This window comes from Metopolophium dirhodum, chromosome 2 (genome assembly GCF_019925205.1).
Source record: "Metopolophium dirhodum isolate CAU chromosome 2, ASM1992520v1, whole genome shotgun sequence".
NCBI lineage: Eukaryota > Metazoa > Arthropoda > Insecta > Hemiptera > Aphididae > Metopolophium > Metopolophium dirhodum.
The window spans coordinates 14,676,481-14,702,605 of NC_083561.1; the positions used below are offsets into that span (position 1 = coordinate 14,676,481).

The following is a 26,125-nucleotide window of genomic DNA, read 5'->3' on the forward strand; positions in this document are numbered from 1 at the left end:
CTGAACTGTAAAACATATTACAATAATACTATAACTGGGAGTGTAAGAATCACATAATATTAGGTATAGTAGTTATTAAATAAAATGTATTTATAGAAAGTATATTTCTAAAAATATAAAAATAATAAAAATAAATATAAGGCTGTGAACTTGTAAGGCCCCTGCTGCAGCGTTTGTCTTGAGTTAGCGTTTTTAACACAGAGTTTTAATAATGCGGAACAATGAATTTAATTTTAATACTTTAATTTTACATTTGTTTGCATAATTTGACATTTTTTTTTTAGTTTTTTTTATTGAACTTTACGGTATTTTAAACACTTCCATTAATTATTTTTATTATGTTTTTTATTATGTCAGATACTTTCTATATATTTTAAACGTTGTATTTTGATGCATATTTTAAAAGTGTTAAATGTATATTTTAAATCATTTGTTGGAATTTTAAGTATATTTTAAACTACATTTTTGTAATTTTAAATGTATATTTTAAGGTAACTATATAGTGCATTAAATTCACCACCCAATTATTATAACGATCCCGTGCACACGACGCTGAACATCCAGCATATAATTTCTCGTCCCAGAGATAACTATATTATTATTTATTCCGACCGACATAACGACATTACTATAATATCATTATTATTGTTATCATCGTCGTAGTATAAGTTGTGCATAAGTTGGTCAAAATGTATGTATAATAATATTATAGATCGCCGTTTATATGAATACCTGAATCGGTGGCTATTCTAATATGAGTGTTCCCGCGTAAATGATCCAACATTTACATTATAATATATGAGTAATATAATATGCCAGTCGTCAATCAAAGTCGAGTGCCAAAACCTTGATCAAGAGTTTCGATGACAAATAGGCGGCGCGTGATATAAAATGTACACAAACCTAACCACCTCGCCGAATTTCGAGTGAAAACTGTGGTTTTATCGATTCCACTGTTTTAATATCAATTCCGTGGGATATCGATTCCACTGGAAATTATTATATCTTATATTGATTCCGTCGGCCATCGATACCGTATACATATTGTTACGGCCGAAAAAAACAATAAGACATTAAATTATAAATATAACTCAAATACTGATGGGGGTTATTATATATTTTCACAAAATCAAAAAATATTGTCGTTTTAAAAAAAAAAAATAGTAATATTAATAAATGAATCCACAAAAAAAATAAATAATAATAAAAATTGTCAAAATGTTTTGTTATGCACATTGTTTTCATTTCAATAATTTTATTTTTGAGTTTACTCATTTTATTGATGTTCAATTCTATACACCCGAAAACAAAATGAAATACAAATCATATTAGGATGCGCTTTAGTGAATATTGTAAGCTAAGTTTTGACTGAAACGATCCGCAACTGCAGCTAGTTGTTCGTTCCGATGATAATATACCGAAGAGGATGCCCATTATTTTCAGATTAGATTTAAATGTTTCATCGCAATGTAACGATCACATAAATAATCAAAGAATTCGTTCAGCCTCTCGTCGGCAGTATTTAGTATAATAATTGTACCAATAAATAATAATATAATAATAATATATGAGCCAGCGGAATCGACATGTAAAAAAGTTTGGCGCAATCGATTTAATAAGACGTCTTACAGCCAGGCACGGCTTCAGAGACTTACCAAGGGGGGGGGGGGGGCATTATTTTTTAAATATCACTAAATTTTTCGGGTCTCGTTGGAATGTCATTATGCTATATGCCATCGTCATAATACGTCGATATATACGTAAACCGTCTGTCGACAAAATAATATTTAACATGTTTAACATATTGTTACAAATTACAATAATGACTTATGAATAATTGACCAATAATGGTACTTTCCACAAATTACTAATTAGTACACGGTCTAGGGTCTGGCGATACGTTCCTACATGATACACATCAAATAATATTAATATCATAATATGTTTTTTCAGGCAAATTAAAATTGTTAGATATCTAATTCAATAATCTCATATAATATGTATTAAGAAATTAAACATTTTTGAAAGCCTGAGGGAGCATGGCCCCAGTGCCCATCCCCCCCCCCCCTTGGAGCCGTGACAGCTGCTTAAAGGAAGTAAATACAGCCTAGTCTCGATAACTCGAATTTCAAGGGGAATACAAATGAATTCGAATTACATATTTTTCCAGTTATACCTATTACTTAAACACAACTTAAAAACAATTATTCAAGGGGCAGGAAAAAAATTTAAGTTTTCTAGTTGTCGATACTCGACTGTACAAGGTTAGGTACCTATATCAGGCACGTATACAATTGTGGGGGGGGGTCAATCTCCCCCGGAAAATTGATAGTTGTGTAATTTATCTATGAACTCCCCTCCCCCCGAATGTTTTGTTTGTGTACGCGCCTGGTGCGTGCAGTACGATAATATTATAATGGGAGATCGCGAGAATTTTTATTTTAAAAAACTAGATCCGCCGCGCTGGCGCCTGTGCGATCGTCGGCGGCCAAAAGAACAAATCCAAACCGAATAATATTAATAATAATAATACACAGCACACGCGTTGACACGCCAAACATATGAACATACGACGACAGCAGAGGAATTATTTCGGCAGTATCGTGTACGATATAATATAATAATATGACGGTCGGTCGTGACGAGCGGCGTTGAGAGATTTACACACACTGACAATCTTACCGTACGGATCGTTTGCTGCAGCGACGCGGCCGTGTCGTGTAAATGCGCGACAATCTCGTGTTCGACGTGATGACGGTTTAATAATATTATAATAATAATAATAATATGAAATACAATCCGCGAAAAGCGATTTATTTACATCGTTTTCTTCTCGTCCTTTGGCGCACTACAACAGCTTCTCTCAATATCCCGACGGTCGGCGAACATATAATAATATTACTATATTATTAAATTATATTATACGTCTATTATTATTATTACAATATACTATTGTGACATTACAATGTGTGTTATACGAAGCGGTAACGCGCAGACGACGGTGATGCCGATATTATAATAATATTGTAAAATATGATATTGCACCGGCCGCTCGCGCTACTGCGTCGGCGTGACGTGCGTTCCCAGCGATGACGTCGTCTCCTCAGCCGGCCGAGTTCTAATCTTAGACCGCCACCACCGCCGTCCGGGCACTGAGGATCTCAACTTTTAGCCGCGTGTCATAACGCGGTAATCGGTCAAAATATCCACGGTCTAAAATATATCCAAACCAAAATATCCAAGGACAATACATCATAGATTATCCAACGGTAAATATATACGAGGACAAAATATTCAAATTCAAAATTTCGAAAAATCGATCATTATAATATATGAAATCAACACATTTTTAAACTTACACAAACATTTTGAAATGCTATGCTGTTCTATAATTAAATATATAAAATAAAAATATATTAACGATTAAAATGTTAAAATGTTTACAGTTTACGAAATTGGAAATACAATATTAAATATAATCGTATAGATTTCACTATTCTATTAAACGATGGTCGACTATTAATAGTTTTCATTAGATTAGGCTAGGTTAATAAAGCTTTAGGTGGGTAGGTAGGTTATAGGTTAAATGAGGTCATAATTACTAATTTTGTTTATGAACTTTTTTTTGGAAATCGTTGTTTCTAGTCTTTACGGTTTTATATTATAATACATTATATTATATTATTATTTATATTTTATACTTAAGAAGACTGGACACACCGTTAGTATTTTAATGTGCAGCACGGCTACGAATTTAGAGAAGGCATAGGTACGTATAACCATGATTGCATTACACTTTGGCTACAAGAAGTGTTACTTTACCGGCTTACCTCTCTCCTGCCAACATCCCCTCAATCAATGAAAAGGAAAAGTGTGTGGTAAGACCTTATTTTAAAAAGAAAACAGAAACTGCTGCAATGCCGGCCGAACTCTCACACATTATGTTTTTATAATATATTGTATTATAGCTATACGTGCCCAAACCCTATCCACCCTACCACACACAAACGAAAGTCAATTTAACCATTTTGCCACAGCGTGCACTGATTTTGTAACTAGAATGATCTGAAAAATATACTTGTGAGTCGTGATCTGGCGCGGAGATCAACTGAAAGAAAAATTAACCTTTAAGACAAGGTAAACAAAAACTTCGAGCTAACTGTTCTGTTTTTAATAAATATAAAAGTCTGGAGTGTTACTATATACCACCATTTCCTTAAGTATGTATATGATGGATATTAAACAGGTTAACGCTATTAACATAATATGTATCAACTAAAAGGTAACCTATTTTATAAATATGTGTTAAAAATTATATACGTTATTACTACTATTTATGGTACTACCTTCATATATTATTATTATAGTAATATAAATAGCACCCGCCAAAGTTTTCATTCAATGTAGGTTATTAACTGAAATTTTTAAATTTTTTATATTAAAATAATTTTGATTTAATTAATTTAATTTTAATCATTTTAATAATTATTTGTAAAATATTTTTCTTCCCAAACATAAGCATTCCGCAATTAAGACACTCACGTTCGTTGTCTCCTTGTTAAAAACACACGAAATAGCGATAATATTGTACGTCCAGAATAATCCATTTAACTCTATTACATGTAATTATTATACGTTTAATATTAAAGTAAATTGACGATTCATAATATAATTAAAATCTTACGAGATTCACTAGATAATATCCTTATTTCAAATTTGATAATAGGTCAATTCACTTTAATATTAAATATAATAGAGTTAAATGGATTATTCGGAACGTATAGGTATTGCAATTTATCATCTAGGACTTAGGAGTTACTGACGGTTTGACGTTACCTACCTATTTTAGGTTCCTTGAAATTTTTTTTGCTAATGGAATTGGGCCTGCTGATTACGATAGAAAAATCGGCTGGTTCATAGAACAGCTGGGGGGGGGGGGTCAAGAGTCTTCCAAACGTCTTCCCACCTGCACATCAGCTGCTTTCCCCGCTGAATCCGCCTGCACACATCACGCGCGAGACTACAACCTCACCCGTAAATTTTATAAATTTAATATAATAATTTTTTTACATAGAATCTGAATTTTCATTAGCCCATTTGGGTTGGTTACTGAGGCACTAAAGTCCTAAACCTAACCTAACCCGGCTCCCTATTATGCATTTGTAAGACGCAGACAACGTATGCGCAGGTGTTGCGTAGTCATCTTACCTATAGGCCATAGGTTAATGTCGCTCATATTTGTCTTCTTAGCAAACCACTCATAATCAACTGCAATCAGCCGTAGGTACCTCAAAGATCACTGATCACTGATTGATCACAGTATCACATATTTACACCTCACTCAAGATTTGCATGATAGGGACATACTATTATCACCTGCGCTCGGTATGTTTAACGCTTAAAATATTTTATGCACCAAGATATTATAATATCAAAATTCAAAACATCACTTGCTAAATAATGCATTATAAACATGATATAACATATAAAATATAAATTATAAGCTATAACACACACACTCCAAGTCGCGGGGTTTTAGCTCGTTTTCTATACCCGTGTTCGGCTGGACGTGCTCGGAAACCTAAACAGATCGGTCACCGCCGTCTTCGTCTCCGGCGGGGGCGACTATAAATACACGCGAGCTAAAAAGAAAACGACGGTGCTCGTAAAACAGAATCAGCCGGAAAGGATAACGGCATAAACATTCCTAGCCGGTATACGACCCCCCCACCCCCCTTCCACCGACCCGGACTCTCCGGATTCGATATGTATCCTACTCCCGTCGAAAACTCTGGAAAATATTTGGCTTTTCGACAAATAAGATATTACATGTTTGGTTTTATGATTCCTACACCTATATGCCAGTAAAAAGTAATTCGTTTGCGTTTATACAAACACACACACACAAAAAAAAATGGTTTTTTTAACCATACCGATCGACAAGTCCTGATAATAATAATAACACTTTATTACAATCGATTTTATATTTAAACGGTGTCTGAGTACACAGTACCACATTATAATTCCTAAATGTTCATAAAATGTAATCTGTGATGGACTTAAAAAAATATTAGTTATTATAAATTATAATATTGAACGGTAAACTATTTTTTTAGGAGGAAGCTTTTGTCGTTTATTTTTGTTAGTACAGTGAAACTTTCATATTACGAATATTTAGGTTAAATTATACTTAGGCAACAAAAACAATTCGTATTATAGAGAATTTCATAAAAAATATTTAAATACATTTTGTTTGGCTCTCAAAAATATATTGTTAAACAGATAATTTTGTTGAACGAAAGTTTGTAATATGAAAGTTTGACTGTACGTTGTATAATAACATATCGTAATAAATTATAATAATGTATAACAATACATTTTAGATTTAGATGAAATAATATTTAATATTTGAAATTTGTTTTTTTATTTTTGAAGTCTATAAACATTTCACTGATCTCATTGTATTGAAATGAATGCCTGGAAACGAGCAAAACATTTTACGAGGAACAGTGCCAGTAAATTGACTATTTGAAGCTTACAAGGAAATTCGAAACATTTCTAACTCTGTAGAGATAAATTCATCAATATATGCAGTCATTTAAGAACACATAAAACTACAGACTACAGTATGATATTGTTTGTATTTAGATTTTATTTAAAATGCATAATATTATGTTCATTATTATTCTAATGTAATGTTCGTGATGTTCGTGTACATAAAGATAATATTTTAATCTATTCATTGACATAATACGTTATGATTTATTTATAATAAACAATTATAAGGTAGGTACAGTGATTTTATAATGTGTATTAACTATTATAGTAGCCGATATCTCTCGGGAAATGCGTTTCTTACTTTTTTTAAACTACACATTTTGGTTCTATATACTTTTGTTATTATTTTATATGAAATATTGAAAAAGAAATAACTTGTTTAGTTTTGAATGAAATGTTGAATGCATTTTCATGAGATAAATATAATATACTTAAATACTTAATGTTTCATAATATTGTAATAAAATAATTTTATAAAAATAATAATGGTAGTTGTAACAGCATTAATTTATAAGTAAACGGTAATTGTATAATGTTAAGATACTATGTTAAGTTTGCAGGTAAGTAGTGAAATCATTAAACAGTATACAGTTGGGCTATTATACATATTTTTCATTATTTTAATGCAAATATTAATTATACATGTTTATTTTATAACGTATTTTGAACAGACAGTTTTTTTTTATTTCTGTTTACAAAGTGGAGGGTTATAAATAATTTTTTATTATAATAATTCAACCGTCAATTGTTTAAATTTTTTAGTATTTCCTGGGTAGTATTTTTAGCAAAAGTTTTTTTTTAACCAAAGTTAATTTAAATGTTTAATTTTTATTTATTTTTCAAGAATATAAGTTGCAGGTATCGTTATTAGACTTTGATTATTGAACTATTTTATCGTTTTGGTAATTTATAATTGCATAAAAATCTAGATATTGTATATTTGTATTTAACAAAGAAAGGCATAACACTGAGTCAGTAAATACATGAACAATTAATGTTCATATTTAACGATGATGAAAAGAAATTCGGTTGAATTGCGATGAAGGTACTGAAGCCACTTATTTTTTTCAACTAGTCCATAAATGGCATAAATTATGAGGGTGATAATTTCTAACTGGGGGTGCTACTCATCCCCAAGTCATTCATCCAATTTACGTATATTTGATAATAACTTACAATTAATAATTAGTTTATCTTATACTCTAGGTTTAGCTTGGTGAAGTCATTTTAGCAATAATATTGATTATACCTACCTAAGTTCCAATTATCAACCTTTAGGCTTTCTGGATCCGTAAAGTTTAATTTGTATTAAAGTGATCTTTTGTTTTATTTTAACACAGCTGACACAGAGGATAATGGGAGAATTCTGAATTTTGGTCGGCTTATGGATATACATATATTATTATTAAATCAAAGTTTTTATTTTAGCGAATGGTATTCGGACTTAAAACATGTATAATATGGTATTATGGTAATACAATTATTGACAGTGTATCCTATTGAAGTTCGCCCATTCTCTGAGGCCAATTCGGGGACACCACAATAATAAAAACTTGCTATGTGTAATACCTCAATATGCTACATTAAATATGACACGGAATGGGCACGCGATTGTCATTTGATGAGCTTAAGTGACGAGGAAACTTGCAATAATTTATAGCAATATGCCAATTTAGTGAATGCTTAAATGTATCAGTTTACTTCACGAGTAACGTTTATGATTTTTAGAATCTCGTTATTATTATAAAGTCTAAATAATATTCGTAATATATAATGATTTATGGAATAAACATCGATATTATACATTTATGTGAGAAGAGTAAAAGTATTCCTTTTACTCATAAATAATTTTTACCTGCCCACGCCATATAATATTTTAGGCGGTTCCATTGCATGGCCTCACAAGCATTTATATAGATACTCGACGCCACTATAGCAGGACGATAATGATAATAAATGTCTCCCTTCTATTTTTTACAATAATATATTTCATTCGTATATAGGATGAGAGTGTCCAATGCCATAATCGTATTTGTAATACTCTTACAAATGAGCTGTAGGTACCTATATAATATGTTATTAAAATATACTTTCCTGTGCCCGTTTTTGAAAAAACTTTAAAATGAAACTGGTATTTCTAAATACTTAATGAAAATTATAGTGGTTTAACTTTTGAAATATTCACATCAATAGGTGTTAACGATATTATAGTTTTCTATCAGTAGAATAAAGTAATTGGTGGGGAAAAAACACGGCCAACGAACCACCAGGAAAATCTATAGGTAGATATACTATACTACTATAGCAGGGGTCACTAATTAATATTTTTGGAGTGCCGCATTGTAAATTTTGAAAATTTTCGGGGGGCTATCGAAATTCAAAGCAAATATTTTTAATATAGTATACTATAATGCAAAAGTAACATAGTGATTAGTGGCATAGTGGCGATAATAATAATAAATGTAATAATTATAATAGAAATAGAAAATTGGATTACAATTAGTGAGAAAAATGGCAAATCTTGCTTTTAACTAACTGCTTTAAATGTGGTGTACACGCTATATTCGAGCACTTTATATTTTATACGCAGGTTCTCAATTTTTGATTTACGAAGTTCACAACTTACTTGGAATTTTTCAGCAAATGATTTATGTTTAGTAACTATAGTATATTATAATTAATAATAATAATTGAGGTTACAACTGTCTTAAGGCAAGTAACCGTAAAACGTGTGACATCTTACCGGAGAGTTTGAAATCTGTGGCTCGACGTTTTCTCCGTCACCAGCTATGAACTCGCCGGGTCCAAGGTTAAGTTGCTCGTCGTCCTCTTCGACTACAGTCTCCAACGCAACAACCGCCGTCGTATCAGTCACCACCTCCGCAGGTTCTCCCGAAATCACTACTTCGACGTCATCGTTATCATCGTCGTTGTCGTCGTCGTCATCTTCTTCATATTCCTATAAAACCCATGCTATTAGAACTTTACCACTACCACGTATTTTCCGGTATATCCACTGCAAAAGTCTATCCATTTCATTAACAAAATCAGTCAAAATGTATTACACAATATTATGGGTAAAGTACAAGTCTTGGCTCTTCTAGGGTCGCAGATCAGTAGATCACTCTCTCTTCTCGCCGTCAAAGTACGTGATAACAATTTATGTTTTTTATGATTATTTGATATTAATAAAAAAAGTAATATTACTATAGATTTATATCATTTATTATAATATATTATAATATGTATGTTTTAAGATCACATTTTTCATAATAACATAATAACCACTTCTAAGACCCCGAGAAGCTCGATTGGTGAGTGTACCTATCCATTGACAGATCGAAGTTCATGAAATATGCTCAATTTATTTATTTATTTTCTGGTTGACAATTTAACGAGTAAATGAGTAATATGGTATACAGATTTAAATGAATTGGAGCTTAGATTATCATGGTTTTTTTATTATTATTATTATTATTCATACAAGTTTTTTTCTGTCAAAAATCTTAATTTTAAACCAAATACATTAGTTTCGTAATCAAAACCTTTTTTTCTTAGTGACAATAACAGTGGGGCGTTTGTCATCGTTTAAAACTTTAGCCTTATAATTGATACTTAAACTTATCTATAACTTATCTATATAAAATTCTCTTAAATTATATACAAAAGAATAAAGTACATAATACACAAAATACTAATATAAATAGGTATATGGGTAAGAAAAAATAATACTGATTAAAAAAAAATTTTAACTTATATAAGGTAACATTTCGTTTATTTAATTAAATTAGATTAATGATGTGTTTTTAATTAAGACAATTTTTCATCGTTATCTACAAAAAATAAAATTACTACAAGGGGTATAACTATCGTATATACGTTGGTATATAAATATAGAATATGTATATATATTATTATTATAATTTATGTTATTTGTACCACTGCAACACAAAATATCGAAAATCTATAAAATTATCGATATTATCTCTAATATTCTATATTATGTGAAATATTTTTTATCTTAAAATATTCTCAAATATGCAAAAAAAAAACTTTTGCCATTAAATTACACATTTTATGATTTGTAAAGATTTCGACTGACTGAATAGACAAAAAAAATATACAAAAGAATATAATTCCGGCCTCAACTTAGGTACCTATGCTTGCGCCTATGGCTTGAATATAAGACAAGTTCTGGGAATTATTTTATAATAATATTATGTGGTTGTTGTATAAAAATGATATTACACAATAACACCTTATACTTGTATATTATATTATATTATAGTACCTATTTCATGCAATTTATGTTTTGCTGTGGTGAGTTCTCGTCCAGTGCAGTGTACGAGCGTGGTTCGTTATCTGGCGTTACGGTGCGGTATAAACCATAAGTAGTGAGCGAATTTATAGGTTCGTTGTTCTGTATGTTCATATACTATGTAAAAACCTATGCGGTTAAACTTAATGTGTGACGTGAACGTAACCGTGTAAACATTAAAAAATAAGCGATCACAAGTCACTGTATAATAATATGTATTAGGTACTATATAATACGCGATACGTGCCCGAGGAGTGCATCTGTCGCGAACATTCGACTGACATAATAAAACGCAGTTCGTCCTAATATTATATTGTTACTTAGTGCGCGGTATTTATTATAATATTATAGAGTCTATTTTATTGACGAACCGGAGGGGACCTCGTTTCGAGTGGATTTCGTATTTTATTTAAACGTTTTCCAACAGCACGCCGCAGACTTTTACATATACCAGTATATTATACATATAGGCGTCTAGCTGATGTATAATATAGGAGAGCAGTGCGTTTGACGCACAAGGCCCGCTGCAGTACTTTAACGATTTGAAAACATTTTACATATCATTGTTATTATACAGGCTGATTCACCAAGCGTTTTCGTTTAATAATACAGTTATTCAAATTCTGATTTTTGAAATTTCTTAATATACATATACTACATAGGTACTTAAAGACCATTTTTTTAAATTCTGAAGATTGTTGTATTACTAACCAAACAATGGCCCATGGCGTTACAAGCTTCTGTTTTTCAAACGAGAAATGCGGTTTTTACTGCAAATAATTATTTAGTTACATTTATTTATATTAATTACTAGCATTTTTAAATCACCATCACCCGCAATCCCTATATCTTCTGAACCCATTTTCATGGACTTAAAATCATTGTACGCAAAATTAAATAACTATAGCACTATACTTGCCTGTGCTAAATAATGTACAGTAGAAACTAGAAAGTGTGTGTGTGTGGGGGGGGAGGGGGGGGGGTTCTCATTCGAAAAACAGAAGTTTGCGTCTCCACAAGGCATAGGACAATCCTTACTTAGTAAAAAAAAAACTCAAGATTGAAAATATAATCTTTAAGTATGTTTAAAAATTACAAAAATCAAAATTTGAATAACTGTATTATTAAAGAAAAATGGGATGATCCTGCATGGTGAATCATCCTTTATGGTGTTGTAAATGATCCTTATATGGTCGATCGTCACTAAACCTGGTCACATAAATAGGGTATATTGCGTGTTTTTTGTAACTGCGTAATTCAACACCAACCCAATAATATTATAATTTCATTATAAATTGTTATGGTACTTTGGGTGGAAAAATAACTATATTTACTCGAACCGTTAGATAGCGCACGCATACAGGTATATTATTACATATATTACTATAAAATTCAAATATATTATTAGAATGCGAAGAAAATATAATTTAAAGATTGAGTACTTACCTATTGTAATAATATTATATTTATATTAATTATAAATACTTGAAAAATGTATTTGTTACCTATACATAGATATTAAATTGATGTAAAACAATACCTACGCCTGCAAGTGTATGTAGTCGATAAACTGCTATAATGTTGTTTTTTACGCAAATAGTGTTATACTGTAAAAAAAATACTTAAAACTGTAGCTGGTGTTTTATGGAACTGTATGATAATTGATGATTAATATTAGAATAATAAGCGTATTGGCATTAAAAAGTTAATGGACAAGTCGAATAATTACATTATATCCCCTTCAAAATTAATCAAATTAAAAACTTGGCTTTGGCTAAACAATTTTTTATTTACAGAATAAACCTTATTATTTTTAAATAAAAAAATACTTTTTGTACAACGTCATATTTGTTTTGTATTTTTAAATTCTAAAAAAAATATGTTCATTTTTTATTACAGACCAAAAGTTTAATAAAATGATTATTGGTTTGTCCATATCGAATACATTATTTAGTTGGTATTGACTATTGACCCAAATCTATATTTAAAACTATGAATCAATAGTTTTATTTATACAATTTGATAGTTTTTTTTTAATTGCATGAAAGTTATACCTATGTATATTGTATAATGTAAACAAATATATAGGATTTTTGCCAGTATACATAAATCATAATGATCTGAGGACTGAGACAAATATTTTTTGGTATTCATTGCTCATTTTTATAACGATCAATAAAATACAAATAACCATCGTACCTACACACACGGACAGGTATTGTACTTAGATACATGCCATTTGCCAACTTCAAATAGAATAAATTGTTAATTCTCAGTTATCGTGTTGATGAATTATTGTCTTCTCCTACTGCAATCATGTATTAGCTGATAAAGGAAAATCGTGTGATAAGTGGTATTATACAAGTAAAAACAAATTCATTAGAAAAAAGGCGCTAATTTTTGTATTCATATTTTATTATACGCTTCTTTTTTGTAGGCATAAATTAGACATTTATTAAGTATTGTTTTTTATATGATTATTATGCTTGTGCTGAATTCATGAAGCATGACAACTATAATGTTGTTTATTGTAGTATATTTCAATAATGAATTGTAAATTCAATCTTACTATTCACTGTTTAAAAGACATTATTATACGACTCCACAGTATATATTTTAATACTCGTATAAGAAGATAATGGGGGCATAAATCAACTTTGCGTAACCAACAGAAAGATAGCTTTGAGCTTGAAATAAGATCTATTAACTAAAACGAATATAATGATAAAAAGCTCTCACGAGAATTCCAAAGGTTGTCTTTTTGTAAGGAAATATAAAAGAATTTTATGTAATTTCATCTTAATTAATATATACCTACTTACTTTTTTTATATTTAATACGAACATAAGCCATAAATACGCCGTTGTCGTATACTATATTGCAGTTGGTAGATATAATTACATTGCATTTTATTAAAATTAAAATAATTAAAACAATTATTTTATGTATTGAAAATTAATACTACAGCCGTATGAACGTGATATAAAAAAAAAATAGAATATTATATTATTATTATCTTTGCCAAAAATGCAATATAATATTAAATATATAGTCTTCATATAAATAGTTAGTTTGTTTATTTAAATCTTATTATCAATTATATAAGAATTACAAATATTACCTACTGCAGCTATATATATAGTGTGCAAAACTTTTTTTTCGTCCATAATTACATATTTAATTTGATTAATATTGTATGAAATCGAATATTTAAATACATAAATGTACCTATTTGATTAGACTTTCATTTAGACATATAATAAATATTAATAACATTTAAAACTTACATATTACACAATCATATTGTATTATTATAACAGCTATTATACCAACTATATGTACCTTCTTAACTAAAATCATTTATTATACATGTATAAAACACTGCTATAACCAAACAGTTTCCAAAACTGTAGTCTACGAACACCTAGAAGTCCGTAAGTATACCCGAAAGAGTCCAAAAACTCTTCTGTATAAATATTGAAAAATGTAATTATTATTATTTATTAGGTATTGTTTTTATTTTTATTTTTGTTAAGGTGTCCGCAACCATTATTCACATCTCCAGAGCGTCTATCGGGGGACAAATTCAGAAAAACTGAGTCCTAAGTTCTAACCTATCGTTGTATACGTTGTACTGATATTGTATCAGAGTAAACTGGTAACATTTAAGTATTATTATTATTATTATTATTATTACAATCGTTATTATAACTGTATGATATTACACATTTTTTTTTATATAGAGCTCTCGTTGTGTTTGCACTCTGTAATTTATTATATTTTATTGTTTTGGGTCTCATTAATAAAGTTGATATAAATTAGAAAGAGTTGCAATTTTTTATTAGCATCTATAAGTAATAAAAGATAAAAAAAACATATAATATAAAGTAGGTATTAAATACATGAACATTATTATAAAGTTAGTATATTATATACTATACAGTAAAAGTCGCTTATTAGGAACACTTTTGGACCATGTTGAAATGTGTCAATTTACCGATTGTTTCTAATAGGTGATTGGTTTATTCTGTATATTATAACTATTAACAGTATCAAATTATGTAGGTAACAATAGTATCGTATATTGGGACTTACTCTGAGTTAGGTACTCATTAAAAATCTTGATTTATTTTTTAATGTGCATCAAATCACTAAAAGGACATAATTTAATTATTTCGTTCTACTGTCTACTCTCAATATATTATTTAATTCGTAAATGTATAACTTCACCTCTTCGTTTTCCGATTGTTCTCGGCTTTTTACGTAATTTTCCAACCGTTCATATTCTTCTCTTAAATTCCATATCTCCCTCTTAAGTTGTTCGTTTTCCCGACGTAGCTTTTTTATGTAATTTTGGCCTGTAAAAAAAGATTTATAAGCACAATTTTATGTTTTTTCTAAAGTTTAAAGTTTAAAATAATAATCAACACATCACACATGTGGGCATAACAGAGAAATATTTTATATTATTTATTGAATATTATATTGATACATAAAAACATATTTTTTGTATATTATTTTGTACAGTAATAACCATTTTTATGTCACTTCCAATGTTGTTGACTATATTAATAAATAATAGTAATGAAACATTGAACAGTATTAAATAAGTTTATATTTATTCATGTAAACTTTATTTTACAGATTTACTTTTTCAATAAAAATAGGTTTTTTCAGTCGAATAATGTCCCACCAAATGTTAAAAGCAATATCGTCCACCAAAACAGCTGCTATGCTATGTTTTCAGCTCATTCAAATAACAACCAACGCGAGAAACTCTGTTTTTTTACAGTCGATTGATTTTATTTTTTTAGTGCTTGTATATATTCTAAATTTTTTCATATAAAATGTGTTATTTCAACGATAAAATGTACTGTACGAGCATAAATAATAATATTTCCTTAGTCCACGATGTTTTCGGAAATCTAACTTTACCGACGTACACAAATAAATATTATAATATCAACATTTATTTTTTTTTCTTATATAGGTACCTTAGTATATCTTGTATTCTATTAGTTATTGTATGTATTACATAATTTTATATCAGTGAGTCTTATTCTAAATTTACAATATATTTTACGGTGGAAGACATAAGTGCCAAAATTAGATAAGAAAAAATAAGTCGTATCGTACTAAAGCACCGAAATCGTGTCGTACGAAAGCGCCAAAATCCTAGGTACATACCTGTACATACCACGGTTAAATAACATAGATAACACATCCATTTTTTTCCAACTTTAACACATTAATAACACATTAAATATTTTTAAAGACCAAATGTTTGAATTGTTGATATTTTTTTGTACCACTTTTTGTATTATCTTGTGGCGATACAAACTCCTGTTTTTAAATGAGAAGACCCCTTCTTTCTTTTCCTGTAAATTATTTAGTATTTTAGTGGATAATTTTTTTGAAAATTTTTATCCAATTTAAAATTTACCTAATTTAAAATTCTAACGTGTAGTTTTTTAGTTATTAAAATGTTTGTATTAAAGATAATCCTTAGTCCCTAGTGGCCTAGTCCTTAAAACCCATTTTACAAAAATAAAAATAGATGTAATATCTGATATTACATTTATAATACTTGAACTATTTTTATAAATTATAAATATTGATGGACTAATATAAATTACTAAAATATTCAAACTACCATAGCCCCATATCTTCTAAGCTTATTATCATGGATCTATTACCCTTAACACACAAAAGTAAGTAACTAAAAATCTACTCGTTCGAATTTTGATTTTAATACTTTATCCACAAAATAATTTACAGTTGAAAAGAGAGGTTGCCACTTAAAGAACAGATGGTATTCATTTGTTTCTACACAGCCCTTCTTTAGAAATATAAAAAAATATCAAGTATTTGAAAGTGTGGTCTTAAAGTATATTTATCAATATCAAAAATCAGATTTTGAATAACTGTATTACTGAAAAATAAAAAGAGATGTGTACTTACTTGGTGAATTACCCAGTATAATCATTCATTTCCATGGAGTGTAGAATATTTATTGTTATTATTATTGTGTCGTCGTTCGCCTACTGACGGTTACAATGACGACCGTATATGCATGCAATATAAATTTTCATTTTTCATAATAATTAAATGTTTATTTATTTATTTTTATTATTATTCATGTTTTCTTGGGCTATACAAATAACACGTGGTTTTACAGTGTTCTGTGTACATTTATTATTTGGTTTAACCCGGTGACCCCGAATTATATTATATATTTATATTATATTATTATAGTATATATACGAAAGATTTATGTATAGGGTGAAGAATATAACAGAATTGCACCCACCCAGCAACATCCAAGGGTTTCTTCGTATTCTTTTATTGAAATCGTTGAAAAGTCTGTATATTCGTTGTGATTTCACATAATTTTTTTGAAGAAATGAACTACGCGGAATACTTTAATACTTACCGCATGGATCATAGTATGAAAATATACATATTATTATTATAGTATTATTTCAAGAGGATACGTACATTTTATGAGGAGCAATATATACCCGAATATTTTGGTGGTAGGTGGGTGAGTGGAGCACTATTAACAATTTAATATAGTTGAAATATTATATTAATTAATAATTAAAACGATATTGACGGGACGGATCATAATAATATATTATAATACACAATATAATAATGTGTAGTATATACTAGTATGATTGAAATAATATTAAAATTATAATTTATACCTTTACTAATCAGTAGGGCTGAGGACTTCTAGTTTTTTCATATTTTTTTAGAAAGATCGTAGAAAAATTCTAGTGAATAACAAATATGTTTCATACCACCAGGAGATCAAATTAAAAAGTTTATTTTGCATATTTTTGCATATTTTGTCATCATTGCTTATAAATGCATGATTAGTAATCAGTATTGATTGGACTACAATAATTTTAACAAATTTAAAATATATTTTTTAATATATTTAAATTTAACATGTGTGGGGATGTACCCGAGACACCGAGACTAATCTAACCGAATTGGTTAAAAGTGTAAATAAATATTATTAACAGCCATCTTCACCTCTATATTCAATATTATCGTGTTTGTCTTGATTAATTTTATATTTTTATTTATACTGCTGTGGAACTCGTGGGTCTTTGTGCGCATCGCGTATTGGTAGGTACGTATATAATAATGATGTATAGAAAATATAATAATGTTAATGCGTTAGGAGCTACATACAACCAAAAACAATAATATTGAATGAGTTGTGTTGTGAAAATGTTGTTTTGCATATTAATTTCACATAAACTACATATTACTAGCTCATTTTTGATTTGTTCATAGTAAGCGGTAAGTGTTAACATTTTTAAAATACCTAAATTCATGCAATAATATATTTTTAATCAATTGGAGGGGACAAAAAAAATCAGTATTGAACGAAATTCAATTTTTCTTATAAGGGCTGGTTACGTTTTTTTCCTCTTTAAAGAAAGATGATATTATGCCTTTGCAGACTGAGGGTGTCTTAACCCTCACCGTATAACGTCCCACGAAATCACATTTTTACGAGGATATAATATTTGTATAGGGATTTGATCGGCGGTACGGTTATGCGTATGACACATTTTTTAAATCATGTTTATATATTATATTTTTTTGTCATGCCTTCACTAAAAGTTTATTTTTTGATGCCGGTTGAAGCGTTGGAAAACTACCTTCTACCGTCCAGCGGTTAGTATAGGCTTTTCTCCACACGCTACAGCAGACAGCCAACGGTCGGAAAATTCACCGCCCGAGTCAGATTAATGTGCGTGAACGTATCGATAAATTTTGTGTAATATTATATCAAGCACTAACTGGCAGGTGGTTTAATACTATGTTGGTCTCCCGTTATATGTGTAACACAGTTTGGTGAATCTATAAAATAAACCGAACCGCTAGATCAGTTTATCATGAATTACCGATGGGCATGACAACAATTTGTGCAAAGGCAATTTCAGTCCTGGGAGATCCCTCGGTGGCCAAGCATATTAATTGTCATCTGCATATTCGTCTGGACGGCCGGACGATTGGCGACTATAATAAATTAATTTACATAAATACGCCCCCCCCCCCCCTCCTAGAGTCAACTGTTGAGAGTCTAAACTTTTAAAGCTTCTATATATAAAGCGCTCAGCTTCTAAAGCGGCTCACTTGTAGCTCCCAAATTTCGTACAGGTACGGATAAACTCGAAGATATTGGCACGAAATATGGCCTAGACGAATACATTTTCCCGTGGCCTGAAATCGTTTTCCCAGGGCACCCGACTGCGGATCGTGCCGCACACGTCGTCAGCCGTGACTGCAGAAGTAGACGATTGCAAGACGATTGCCCTCCCCCCTGAGCCCTGACCATGTTGTTTGGCTACGGTCCTGGTTTGCATGTTAATTATTTTAATTTTTGACGGCGGTGGGGTATTATCGTCGTGTCGCTGTCTACGATATTGCTCGTAAGCGGCGGCGGAAGTGAAAATGTCATTGCCCGAGACTGCACTGCTATACTATAGGAACGCGTGATGTGTATTTTGGCAAACGATCACACGATTTTTTGCGGTTCAGAATAATATAATATATTATAATATTAATAATATTATGTACATTTGCAGCACGCGCGACCAATCGACCGAACGCCGAGCCGTCGCAAACGTCGAGTGACACAGATTCGCGCATAGTCCCATCGTGGCATGTTATAAGGTATATATGTTACACACGTCCAGATAGCTATTATAGGGCACAATAATATTAATTGTAATTTTTTTTGGTTTATGTGTGTTATTCGCGTCGACCGTGGTTCCATCAAACGGCTGCGGTTCATATTATAATATCATAATACTATTTTTTTATTGTATTATTTGTCGGCCGTGGCACATAAATTATTCGCAAGCACTATATTATGCAGCTCACAGTGCTCTGACATTGTGACAACTTTCGCGAACGCGCGATCCGTGGTTATGGGGTACGAAAATGGCGGCCCGTGAACAAACTTTATCTGGCCCACGCGCAGACAGGAAATTTATTTTTTAAATTACTTTTCTTCACGGTGAATTAAATGAGGTTTTCACTACCTAGGTAAATTTAAATAAATTTTATGATTTCGACATTACTTTTTTTTTTTTTACTAAACATTTTCATACATACACAACTTTAGTGGCCCCCGAAAACTTTCTAAATTCTTAGAGTGGCCCACCGAGAACATTAATTGGTGATCCGTGGTCTATATTCGTGATCTTTTAAATATATCTACAAACAATAATACTACATCGTTTTGTACGATATTAATACTATTACTATATTATCACATAAAATAGTGTGCACTCCGAGTACTTGGATTTTTCCACATCATTGGAGTAAATTAATAATTTTTTTCTTTTTTTTTTAAACTAATTTCATCTTCATGATTATTGATTATCCTGTCATTTACATAATTTTTTTTTATCTTTATTTATATTTTATTCATATAATAGCAGTTCACCATTCGTTGAAATCGATAATATTCTTAATTGCTATTTTTTGTCGATTTTTTTTTTAAAGACCCAAATACATTTTACATCAGGGTCGGTCATATATTATATACTTTCAAAAAATAATCAATTACCTACTCAAACCTATTTTTTAATGTTTTTGTAAACTCTCAAACATAATCAGTTATTAACACAACTACCTACTTGCATACACGATACACCTACTCGTCGTTGTGACAGTCAGTCAGTCGATTGTTAACGCATATTATTATTATACATATTAACTAAGCATTGTAAAGCGTTTAAAAATAAAAAAGCAAGTTTCCCGATCTAAAATTGAGAAATACAATGATTATTATTATAATATACAAGTACATATATATATTCAAGTGGCCATGGGGGAGGGTGAACCCACTAATCCCCCCTTGATTCCGCCCCTTCTACTAGTACTATTACAACATCAGCGCTTTTTTTTTTTTTATCGTGAATTCACCGCCGACCCTTGGGACACCTGGCTTTGCTTTGATCTCCCACAGGGCTGCCGTCGTTTAACAACATAATAATAACAACAATTCACAAAGTTTGCAATACAAATTTATACGCATTTATGGCATATTATAATAACTTACAGCACTACCAGTTACAAATACCACTAACCTAACCACTACTACCGCTACTACCGCTGCTACCGCTGCTACAACGGTTGAAGCCAGCATAATATATAAGACGGTCTCGTTTAGTCGACGTACCTTTTTCTACTTCGGCGTTGATGTTGATCGTGCGCAACCGGAGCTCCTCGTTCTCGTACAGCATTCCCCGGGAGGCGCTCCTGTCCAGAGTCCGGTTCGGCTTGAGGGTGGCGTCACGGCGCCGGGACCGCAACATGGACGACGTGCCTGCAGGCGGAGCCATACCGCCGCCCAGCAAGCCGAATACCACATCGGCTAACCTCACACTACTGCACAACTCGGAAGGCCGTCAAGCTGCAGCTGCAGCAGCACTCCAGCGGGACGCAACACGCCGTGCCGATTATTGTTATTATTACGCCGGGCACGTGCGCGATGTGGTGCGTTGCGGTGCGGTGCGGTGCGAACCGTTCGCCAGCGTGGTGGGTTTACAGTTTATAATGCATTCCCGTTGCGACGATTAAAATATAATATAATATTATTGTCGTACACAGTGATTGAACTATTAATATTCGTGCAGAGTTGCTCCTCATTTCTACGTCAACCGGTTTTTGAGGTGTTACCTATAGTAAAAAAAAAATAGTTTTACATATTATCTAGTCATGAATTATTAGAGATGTGAGTGGAGTAAATTTACCAGGTAATTTTTTACCGGTAAAAAAATTTACCGTAAATTTTACCAATTTTTTTTTTACCGGTAAATTATTTTTTACCAAAAAAAAATGTTGTGTGACCTCTCTAATCAAATGAAATCGAAAACGCCTAGTCTAAATTGTAAAGAGATATATTTTTTATCAAATGTTAACAATACAATAATGAATAAAGTACTAATCACGGTTTAAGATAAATCTTAATATAGGTAATAAACAGGTTGGACCAAAGTAGGTAAACCGAAAAAGGAACTTCTGTGATATTATCATTTGTAATATTTATAATTTATATACTTGTTATTGTTTATATAGTTTGTTATATACTATAAAATCAATATTCTGCCACCCCTAATATATATTAGAACATTAAATATCAGTAGGTAATTAGGAAAGATTTTATAGGGAGATACCAAGAATGCAGATAATGTGATATTGATAATATACTATTATCAATACAAAAGTTAAGTCTAAATATAAATGTTTTGACTTAAAAAGAAATAAAGGTAATGTGAATTTTGATAGTTTAGTTTAGTTTAAATTATTTATTAATTGTAATATGAATAATTCAATATTCATATTTCATAAAATGTACTAATTACTAATGTCTAATACAGAACAATAGATATTTTAGATTCATTTTTTAAATTTTTTGTTAATTATTGTTATTATTAGAAAGAACTAGATTTAACAAGTAGGTATACAACATTAGTACCTAATACGAATCGTATTTAGTATTTACTAATGTCTAATAGTAAAAAATAACAATGGCTCTAAGATTTAGCTATTTTACCATTTTTACAACATTATTGGTAAATTTACCGTAAAATTTACCGGTAAATTTACCGATATTTTTTTTACGTAAATTCTCCATCTCTATGAATTATAATATTATTGTTATGATGGAACTTTACATTTTAGAGAAAAAAATCTCAATATTTACGTTTCGCTGCGATATCGCTAACTATAAGCTTTTTCATCTCCAAATAAACACAATAAATTATAATATATAGATTTATATTTATATCATATAAAATAAACATTTTTTACTTCATTTATTGGCATTTAAAATTAATAGTTAAACTGGGTATAATATAGGTGCATAATAGTGCATAACAGATTACGCGAAGTACCTCTATCCCTTTCCACTCCACTTCTGGAATTTAAACGATTGATATTTACTGTTATGTTGTATTTCATAGTGCCATACAACCAACTCATAAAATGAGTATTTTCACACTGCAATTTAATTTTAAATTTACCTGAAATGTGCGTTTTTTATAAGTGAGTGGTAGAACACCAATTATTAATAATCTGCTTCTGATTATGAAATGCAAAATACAGACTGCCACTATTGTCATTAAGTAAATATTAAAAAAATTACCATTGTAAAAATTAGATTAAATTGTATTTAGGAAAAATTTTGTTATAGCTTATTACTAGCACAGTTAACTTTTTTTAAAGTTTAAAACCAAAACTGAAAACCTACTGGCATAATATTACACTAATTTATTAATCGCAACTAAAACGTAAAGGTGCCTACACTCTAACTATTGTATATAGTATATACTATATACACATATAGCATATTATAGGGAACCAGAGTCCAGACGCGATAGTGTTTCAAAATTGCCGATGCTGTTTTGTAAATTTACTTTAACATGATTTATATTATGTTTACCTGGTTGGGTTCCATAATATAGTCTCGTAATTTAGGAGTACGTTATCATACTCGATTTTTCGAATTACCAAGACAAATATGCAGTGGTCTATATGAAATCTTTTGCATTTATTAAAGTAACTTGACAATCGTTTGAAATACAATAAACCCCTATAGCTACTATCGATATTATATTGTATTATACATAAATAATATTAATTTCGAAATTCGTTGACTATCTATTAAAAAAGTAAAAACACTATCGATATTGACGATATTATATATTTGTATTGCCCACATATTATATTAATAACCAAAGTCGCCGTACAAATATAAAGCAATCGAAATTGAGTAGATTGTTATAGCAGTGTTTGGATCAAAGTAGCTTTGTCCTTAGGAGTTCGTGTTGAACTTATTAACAATGTTTTTATACCAAATTACCATTGTCAAAAGCCGATCGGCGCGGCGTATATATATAAAATAAATAAAATATACCCGTATGATTTTATATAGTGGACGATACTTGAATACTCGCAGACACCTCTTTGTTTTTGGCATTTTTTTGTCGTATTTATTGTGTAAAAATGCTGTACTTGGTTGGGTTCTATACAACCTCGTAGATTAGGGGACAGGGTTGTACGACGCTCTGGATTTTTCGAATTATACAGTCAAATGTGCAATGACCTATAACGATGACAATGAAATCGATTGCGTTTAATAACTCGACAATTGTTTGAAACACAACAAAAACACTGCCATTCGATATTATATTATAATATTGTATACAATATTGTCATACATATATTATTATTACAAAAGTCTCTTTTCAAATATAATGCAATCGACTCTGGGTAGTTAGTTGTGGCAGTGTTTTACTGAAAGTATCTTTGTCTTTTTAAGTTCACGTTAAACTTATTAGTGTTTGTATACTTTTATGCTTTATATATAATATTATAATGTAATATAATTTAGAGGAGGATATTTGAATTTTGAATACGCGCAGACACCTTTTTGTTTCTGCTACATTGTTGTCGACGGACAACTCGGAGAGATTTGATGTGTAAGACTAAAATATTTCAAAATAAAATATTATACAACACAAAGCCTTACAAACAAAGATAGCATAGATCTTAAACAACGCCGCATTTCAACGACCTATGTTTATTGTATACAATAATAAAATGGATATTACAATATTATATTATATAGGTACCTCATGGACGAATATAGTTGGCAACAGAATATATTTCGATAAAATACGATTAATACAAGCGACGAAATTCGATGTGCCTATACGTACAATTAAAGTATTTACTATTAAGTTTTATTATTCGTATTATTGTGTATGCATATTCGAAAGACGACGACAACGATGGAGGTGGTTTATAGTGCTCAATTTCGTATACGGATATGGAATATATAATTTATAAATAAGCTATTGCCACGATCTAAAAACCTAAATCCTCATTTTTTTTTGCCTCGTCATACAAATATTAATACTAAAAAAAATATAGATTTTCTTCGTCATTCAAACAAAATATTATAATCATAATTTATGTTGAATATATTACCTATATTATTATATTATGATATAATTTTACAATATTTTATTATATAATATTATTAGACTATGCTTTATGATTAAAGTATATTAAAAAAAGTGTGTTTTAGTACATAACTGTTAATAAGTTTTGAAAACGAAATTATTTTAATAAGGCGTCTAAATCAAATTATAAAAAAATTTACGAAATATTTTCATTCTTTTGATCGATACTATTATACTAATATCACATCCTTTACTTTACTTATCAAAACGAGTGACACGACGTTGAACTTTTTAACAGGTGCAGAACACAAAAAAACTTGGTACGGACAGCGTTCCACCCTGGCCGCGTATACGCTAGAACCGACACTGGACGACGAACGTCAGCGAAAAACGGCTTATTGCCATGGCCGCGCCGGTAAAACTCAAGTACGCGGCGCGCGGCGCTCGCCGACAGACCGAATGACACAAAACAATATTAGTACAGGGTTATCCAAAATGATTCAAATGATTTCAGATGCTTCTAAATTTTCAGTTGGTCTAGAGCAGGGGTCACCAAATGGCGGACACCTTTATATTCGGCCCGCAGACAAAAAAAATAATAAAAAAATCTATATTATTTATGTTCTATAGGGTTGTAGTTTATCATTTTTGTTTGTTGGTTTTTTACCAACGTCCGCGATTCTGATGGCTCGTGAACAACTTTCAGATTCCTAATGTGGACCTTCAAAAATATTAATTAGTTATCCCTGGTTTAGAGTAATATAATAATATGATACATTATAGATAATACCATGGTTGATAAAAATGGTGGTACGTACACACATTATATTTAACATATCCCCAAAATAAGCAATCACATGGAGTAAGATTAGGTGATCTAGAAAACCAGGTGCAAAGCACTTTGAATAACCCTGTGTAATGTTATATTGCACGGACGGCGGACACCTACGACCACGACCACGATAATAGTGGCTATAGGTAATAATGTCCATGTCAAGAATGGGCATGGAAAAAATGTCCATGCACGAAAATGGCCAAATACAAACATACAATATAATGTAATAACGCTGTGATAATAAATTAGATTCAAGCTTAGATTCAATAACGACCTTTCTGTAGGTAGGTTCGTATTAGTTTAGCAAGAGTTTGTTTTAATATACATTGACGTTCAAGTGGGGGCATAGAAGGGCGGCACCCCAATTTGTCAAACACTTTGTTTAATTGATACACCAAATAGTCTGTA

General features: G+C 30.6%; 1 protein-coding gene across 3 annotated transcripts in view; it reads right to left on the reverse strand.

Annotated features, from left to right (window-relative positions):
* Positions 1–26,125, reverse strand: part of LOC132938616 (uncharacterized) — a 63,849-nt gene that overhangs the window by 26,209 nt on the left and 11,515 nt on the right. For all 3 annotated transcript variants that reach the window (XM_061005549.1, XM_061005550.1, XM_061005548.1), the window contains exons 2-4: positions 21,093–21,592; positions 15,107–15,234; positions 9,302–9,517 (exon numbers count right to left, since the gene is read on the reverse strand). In XM_061005549.1, the coding sequence (XP_060861532.1) occupies positions 9,302–9,517; positions 15,107–15,234; positions 21,093–21,255 (507 nt within the window). In that variant the 5' untranslated portion in view covers positions 21,256–21,592. The remainder of the gene's footprint in view (positions 1–9,301; positions 9,518–15,106; positions 15,235–21,092; positions 21,593–26,125) is intronic.